The 7,497-nt window shown below is 55.6% G+C and overlaps 1 protein-coding gene across 1 annotated transcript in view; it reads right to left on the bottom strand.

Annotated features, from left to right (window-relative positions):
- Nucleotides 1-262: 262 nt before the first annotated feature.
- LOC132450330 (kinesin-like protein KIF26B) overlaps nucleotides 263-7,497 on the bottom strand; it is a 26,511-nt gene continuing 19,276 nt past the window's right edge. Inside the window, exons 9-13 of the mRNA XM_060042411.1 lie at nucleotides 6,255-6,553; nucleotides 5,603-5,813; nucleotides 4,970-5,123; nucleotides 4,349-4,508; nucleotides 263-3,892 (exon numbers count right to left, since the gene is read on the bottom strand). Of these exons, the coding sequence (XP_059898394.1) occupies nucleotides 404-3,892; nucleotides 4,349-4,508; nucleotides 4,970-5,123; nucleotides 5,603-5,813; nucleotides 6,255-6,553 (4,313 nt within the window). The 3' untranslated portion in view covers nucleotides 263-403. The remainder of the gene's footprint in view (nucleotides 3,893-4,348; nucleotides 4,509-4,969; nucleotides 5,124-5,602; nucleotides 5,814-6,254; nucleotides 6,554-7,497) is intronic.

Raw genomic sequence — 7,497 nt, 5'->3', positions numbered from 1 at the left:
ATTGCCTATGGCTCGTAAAGATATATCCTTTCAATTAATCAAATCTAACCCAACTAGATAAAGCCTTCCATACCAGTTGTGCTTTCACTAGTAGAACACGATTCTAATCCTAATTCAGATTTATTCTATCTGAATTCTAGAGAGCAAGACAGAAGAAAGGCTGTCAGTAATTCTGGCGGTTTTAATGTTCTTAAACCAGTGAATTCCCATTTTAATCTAAATTATTAGTGCTAAAGATTAAGAATTAAGCATGTGCAAAGTGTAATGGAAAAAACATTCGTATATTTTATTAGTCAATTACACCGATAGTTGAGGTATCATTCTTCAGTCATTTCCGTCTCAACAACATTTTCACCAGTTACATATTTCATCAACTTTTGTCCAAATCAACAAATTACAGTCATCAATTCATCATGCCCCGTTTGTCCCCGTTGTAGCCCCTCCTCCGGGCGGGCCGGCCCTCCGTCCTCTGGAGGGGGGAGGCCCGGTCGCTGGCCGAGTCCCGGGAGGAGCCGTCCCTCGCCAGGCTCTCGTAGCCGCTGCTCACCCCGCTGCTCCGCTTGGGGAACACCAGCAGCGACGTCTTGCCCATCGCCGGGGGCAACTCCCCGCTCAGCACGCTGGTGACGTCGCTGCCGTGCCCGCTGAGGTGGGTGGGGGCGCGCGGCGCCGTCAGCCGGCTGTACGGCGACGGGACGCCGTGCGGGCGCTCGTCGTCCGCGGCGCCCGCTCGCCCCGGGAGGTCGAACAGCCCGTCGTCCTCGTCGCCGTCCTCGTCGTCTTCTTCGATCGGGGTTCGGCCTTTGGGCTCGGCGGAGATCGTCGGGGCGAGGCAGGACTCCCGGTCCTTCAGGAAGTCGGAGAAGCGTCCGTCGATGACCCCGTGGAGGGGGGACTTGGTGGCGGCCGAGCAGCAGGAGGAGCTCTGGCTCTGGGTGCGGCTGAGGGAAGGGATGGACCAGGGCGGCGAGGAGGACAGGGAGGGGAAGCAGGACGGCTGGTCCCGCTGGAAGGCTTTCCCGTCCGGGGAGAGGCTGGCGCTGCGGTTGATGCCCCGCCGCGGGTCGCTGCGGGAGAAGCTGAGGGTCCTGGTGCCCGAGTTGGAGACCCGGCGTACTCTGGGGGTGGCCATCTTGAGTTTCCCCACTGCGGAGAGCTTGGAGGAGGCGGACCTCTGGGACTGGGGCGAAGGGTAGCTGTTTGAGGGGTCGGAACGGTGACCGGGCTCCTCCACCGGCGCGCACCTGGGGCTCTTCTTCGGGCTCCTGCTGTTCCTGGCTAAGGTTGATTCTCCCTCATAACTCCTCTTCCCCTTCCCCTTCAATACCTCCTCATGCGACCCCTTGGAGCCCCCCTTAGTCTTCCCCTCGAGGCTTCCCTTAGAGCTGCCCTTAGAGCTTGTCCTGGAGCTCACCGAGGTGTTGCTGCTGCCCGGGTCGGGGGACGGGCACTTTGCCGGGCTCCTTCCCAGCGAGTTGGTCCGACTGGTTAGTTGCCGCAGCTTGGCGCCAAGATTCCAGCCGCTGGTCGGCTCGGCGGCGGCCGACTTCAGGCCGTTCAAACTGTCGCTCCTCTTGCTCAGGCTCCACGACTTTGAGCCGGTTCGGAACAAAGACCGGGCCTTTCTGTTGAGTGTACCACCGCCACTGCAACCACCACCACCGCCACCACCACCGCCACCACCACCACCACCGCCCTCCCGCCGGCTGTCCCCTGAGTGATGGTTCTTGCTCGGCGGGGGGGAGAGGTCCAGGCCGTCGTGCCTGGAGCGGTGGTGCCTGCGGTGCCTCCTCTCCATGGTAACCCTGGGACTCGACGGGGTGGATGAGGTGGTGCCCCCGGGGTGCCGGCGGTCGTCGGTCACGTGGCGCCCCGCCCGGCGCCCCTCCCCATGTCGGGCTCCCTGCCAGCCCCTCGGCAGACTGTTTGCTTTGAGGTCGTCGGGAAGGGTCGCCAGGCAACCGAGCGAAGCTGCGATGCCCTGGGGGGCATTCCCGACGCCTCTGTGAGCCACCCCCGCTCCCGGCCGGCCCTGGGGAGCGGCGGTGGGATAAACAGGCTCTTTCCCTCGGGGACAAGGCCTGTCTGTGTTGTTCTGCCTCTTGTTGTAGTTTTTGGCTTTTGTCTCCTCGTACAAAGCTGCAGACGGGTGGTCACGTGAGTCACATGACATTTGCACTAAGGGTAATGTGGATAGATGATCATACTTAAGGTCGGGGGTCTCGAATGCGACGGCCCCCCTCGCAAGCCGTCTCCCTTCGGCTACGTTTCCGTGATCGTCCTTTATGCGATCATCCTTCCTGGGAGTTTCCTTCCTGGGCTCGAGAGTCACTGGCTCCCGGCTTGCAAAGAAAACATTAGAAGTGTATCTGGGTTCATCGCTGTCCAGGTAGGACTCACAGTCTGTCTCAACCAGCATGGGATTAATGAAGGAAGGCAATAATTTATTCTCCTTCCTGAATTTCACCGGCGGGGGTTTTGGCTGGGCGCTGGACTCCCTGGACGGGGCGTGAACCAAAGGGTCACTGGGCTTACTGCAATAGTCCGCTGTCCCAGACTCCTCGACGACATTGCCAATGATCCTAATGGGTTGAGAGCAGGCTGAGCCGTTTGCATGCGATGCCGACTGGGTGTTCTCTCTGATACGAATGATGCTGCGGCCCTTGGCGTCCCGGTCCAACGCCCCGCTGATGGTCACCTCCTCCACCATGGAATAGACGATCTCGTCGTGGCCGTCCTGGTCCAACGGCTGCTGCACCGTCACCGTGATGGTGGCCTTCATTTCCTTGAGTTCGTCCGTCGGGAGGTGGGGCAAGAGGCCCCCGAGCAAGACACTCTTCGCCAGGGAAGGGGGCGAGGGAGACGAGGAGGAGGTGGACACCGGGTAACTTTTGCCAATCGGCGAGGTCCTGAATTGGGGTTTGGCCCATTCGCCGTCCTCTGAAACCCTCTGGCTTTCTGTGGACTGAGGGACAGGGCCCGGAACCGAGGCGGAACCCAAGCCCTGAAGCTCCTCCTTCCCACTGGAGTCGGAGGAGGACCTGGGCGTGGCAGAGTCTGGCGTTTCGGAGCGGTTCGCCCGCAGGATCCGCCCCCGGCCCAGACTCTGGTTCTGAGGCTCCTCGGCGGAGCTGGCCGCACTGCCGTCCTCGCAGTCGTAGAGGCCCGAGTCCTCCCTCTGGAAGGTGTCCCCTGGAGCGGCCCCGTCGGACTTCTTCTCCCCGGCAGAGGAGTGAGCGTGGACGTACTCCTGGCCCGGCTGGCCCTGCGTCCTGGGCGCCTCGGCCGCCGATTCGCTCTGCACCGCCGCCATCTCGTTCTGTGAGCGCGTCTCAGTCGTGACATCGTCGACTCTGGGGTGTTTGCACGGCGGCTTGGGCGCTCCCGTCGCCGTTTCGCTGCCGTCGATGCAGCCCAGACGCTCCTGAAGCTCGGCGAAGGTTTCGCATTTCAGACAGTCCCTTTCCGGAGGCTTCGCCTCCACCTTCGGCGGTTCCGCCACCTTCCCTCTCGGGGGTTTATCTTTCCTCTGCTCCGCCTGGGACTGGGGGATCTTCAGCAGCTCCACCAGGAGGGCGGTGAACTCGGGGTCGTCCGCGTTGGCCTCCCCCTGGTGCAGCGAGGGGACGATGGGCACGAACGGCGGCCGGGTCAGCGGCAACATCCGGGCGGATTTGGGGTTGTGGACGGCGCCGTCGGAGCCGATGTGGATGACCGTGTCGCAGGACTGGTCGCTGATGGAGCGGTCGTCGGGGTCCCCGCGCAGGCGGAGGCGGGGCGCGTCCACGTCGACCTGGCCCGTGGAGTGGAAGGCGCGCAGGGTCATGGACCGATGGCCGCCAGGCCGCTTGTCTTTGCCCAGGCTTCTGCCACACGGGGAGGAGGAGGCGGACTGTTGTGGGAATAGATGGATAGGGTGGCGGTTAATTGACGTCACGGGTTATTGATTCATGCCACCGTTGAATTCAATCTTGCGGAGTGAAAAATGTGGGTTTGACGCGATAGTAAAGATGGATTCCGGTGAAAGGGAAGGTCTAACACTGTTATAGACAACTGATGATCATATCGTATTGTATTGACTTATATACGTAAGGAAGGAGAAACATATTACAGAACCCATTGCTTAAAGGAGGCGGTGCTTAATCAATCAAATAAATACAGAAATATCTAATAATAATCATAATCATAAAAACAAATCACATAAATACGTATAATGCATGCATAATAAAAACATGACTAATATCATAACTAATTCCATACAAATGAATTCCCTTGTTAGGATATGTGCATCAGGAAACAAACCAAACAGCTAGACATCATAAAGCCGATGTGTACGACTGCTCCGTACCTTGGGCCCCCTCTGAGCCCTGCGGACGCGGGACACCAGGTAGATGGTGGACAGGGCTTCAGGGAGGTGAACCGGGAGGTCCGACACCTGGGCCAACACCGTGGTCAGGCAGTGGGCCCGGCCCAGAGACTCTTTGAGCAGCATGGTCAGTTTGCTGCCCCTGTCGGGCAGGCATCAAGAAAAGGAGCACAATCGCATTAATATTTTATTAGTTATACCCTGCGTTACGTTTATGTCTGTGTCATTCTTAACACTGGACCCCAGTGAATAAATTCCCTTCTACTCAAACTATTGGACAGCAGGAAGGCTTAAAAAACGACTTTGTAAAAAAGTTATATTTTGTTATTTTTTGAATATTGTATAGTGAAACGATAAAACAGTATCATAATGCTCAAAGCAGTCAACAGAGCAACTTTCTCAATTAACTTTTTTTCACAATAATACAAACTGCTACTGTTGAATCTGCTAAGAAATTGTTTAGCCACACATGCTGTATGAATGCACTCTTTGTATAACACTTAAAAAAAAGAAAAGAAAAGAAAGTCCAGCAAATGGCATGTATCCTATCATGAAGCTTGGTGCCATGGTTATCCATGAGCCCGCGTCATATCAACCTCTTACTTGCTGGGGATGTTTCTGTTCCCGCTGAGGAGGGAATAGAGGAGAGAGGGCAGTCCAGTCTGGGGAAGCTCGCTCCGGGTCTTGCTGACCACAGTCATCATCTTCATACTACTACACACATCTATCATGGTCAACCGAGACGGACCGCGGGGAGCTACCCAGACAGAGAGGGAGTGATGGGGGAGAGAGGGGAGAGAAGGAGGAAGGAGAGGAAACAGGGGAGAGGAATAGAAGAATTGGAGAAGGGAGAGAAACACAGTTAGCAGGAGTAAAAATCGAAGTTGGTTTGACTGGCACAAGAAAAGGAGAAGAAGCGCAGGATAGAGAAGAGGGGAGGAGAGGAGAGACGATAAAACTAAAGGAAGACGAGATGAAGGAGGCGAGGGAAGAGAAGGAAATAGGAGAGAAGAAAAAAAACACTAGAATAGAGGTCAAGAGGAGATGATGGAGAGAAGGGAGGACAGGACAGAAAATAAGAGTAAAGTCTATAAAGAAATTAAAATTGATTTGTGTTTTGTTATTTCCAGGACGGCCTATTCAGGGAGACAAAATCTTGCCGGCAACCTATTCAGAGCAGGGCTCTCGTAGGAGACATTATGGGATGTAGCGTGTGCGGTGTGTGTGAGTGGCTACCTTTGCCGTTGGCGCTGAGGTCCGTGCGCGGCGGCGTGACGTGCATGGTGAAGAACATCACGGAGCTGTGGTACGCCGGCGGCGCCGGGATGTCATCGCCAACGCCGCGGGCTTCCGTCTGGTTGCCGTGGAGACGGGAGGCGATGGCGGAGTCCAGGAGGGAGGCGGCCCTCTCGGCGGTGGGACACTTCACCCTGTTGTGGTTACGCAGCTGGGGAGAGAGAGGTAGAGGGGGGCAGGGGGAGAGAGAGTAAGACAGGGAGAAGGAGAGAGAGAGTCAGAACGGGAGGGAGGGAGACAGAGGGAGTAATGGAGGGAGATAGACACGGAGAGAGAGAGATGAAGAGACCGAGAGACAGGAGAGAGGGAGAGAGGGAGAGAGAGAGGCTTTCATGCTGATATATCAAATATAATCTGGCAAGACACTTTTATCCAAAGTGTCTCACAATGCTGTGAGTGCATATATTATAGTGTGTTGTTGTTGTTGTTGTTGTTGTTGTTGTTGTCTATAGTGTGTTGGTGGGTGCCAGTACTAAGTGTGTGTGTAGTAAAAACCTATTCAATCTAAACCTGCTTCATCTTCCATCTCCATCTTACACCGAACCACCGCGTTCCCCGAGACCCTCTCCCCCCCCATCCACGCCCCCCTCACCGTCACCCCCATCAGGGGGTCCTCGTGCAGGGTGATGTGGCCCGCCGGCCGGTCCGGGGGGCCGGAGGTCGGCGCGGGGGCCACCTCGGCCAGCAGGTCCCTCAGCGACTCCTCCCCCTCCCCGCCGCCGCCGCCGCGGCCGCCCCAGCGCAGCTCCACGGCCGACACGGACACGCTGAGGTGGGTCCAGGTGCGCTCCTTCCAGCGCTCCACGGCCCCGTACAGCCAGGGGATGGAGCAGGGGATCACGCCCAGCGTCTGGTGGCTCTCGTCGCTGCCCACCATGGCCGACCAGGACCCTGGAGGAGGGACACACAACCAGGGGCCACAAAGTACTAGGGTTAGAACTGAAAACTGACGGGCATTATGGGGGCACTTTGCCCCAAAAACAACATTATAATTGCTCTTGAACTTGGGACGAGTGGGGATTCATTCAGTCTGAATGACATTGTTTGATCGGCTTGTGATAAGCCTGCGACTGAAACAGATACATGATTATTGCCTTTCTTTGGTCCAAGCATTTGATTGATTTATTCCTGTCTCCCTTAGTCTGCCGACAGGTAGATAAGTCTGCCTACAGGGAGACTAGGAAGTGCAGGTGTTTGGGTTTGAATCCAAGACCTTTCCGCCAGGAGTTAAAAATGACATGTCTGCAATGGAATGCACAAAAAAATTGTGAAAATGTATACAGATGCACAATGAACCAGACAGACAAGAAATCACATCAGACAAACACACACCCACGCATCCACAGAGACACACACACACACACACACACACACACACACACACACACACACACACACACACACACGCACACGCACAGGCACACACACACACACACACACACACACACACACACACACTCCCATAACAGCACTTACAGACCAATGCCCACAAAAGACACACAAAAAGCATACTGGAATGCACATTGGAATGCACACACACAGATATACATTATTTATACCTTTAGAAAATAATATATAGCCATACATGGATGACCCATTTTTTCTACCTCTGATGCACACACAGTGACCCGTGCTGGGGACAGCCACACAACCCGACTACACCAGGGACGATATACAAACACTCCAACAATATCAATTCGACCTCCATCACATGACACATGACACAACCACGCATGCAGTTATCACGGTCCCACAAGGATTAATCTTTCTTAAATGCATTTTGTTCTGAAAACTTATTAACAAAGGCAACTCAAAACAGTTGTATTGAATTGCCC

This window comes from Gadus macrocephalus, chromosome 21 (assembly GCF_031168955.1).
Source record: "Gadus macrocephalus chromosome 21, ASM3116895v1".
In the NCBI taxonomy this organism is placed as follows: Eukaryota; Metazoa; Chordata; class Actinopteri; order Gadiformes; family Gadidae; genus Gadus; species Gadus macrocephalus.
The sequence above is the reverse complement of the archived record's forward strand: the minus strand, read 5'-3'. Positions and strand labels throughout refer to the sequence as shown.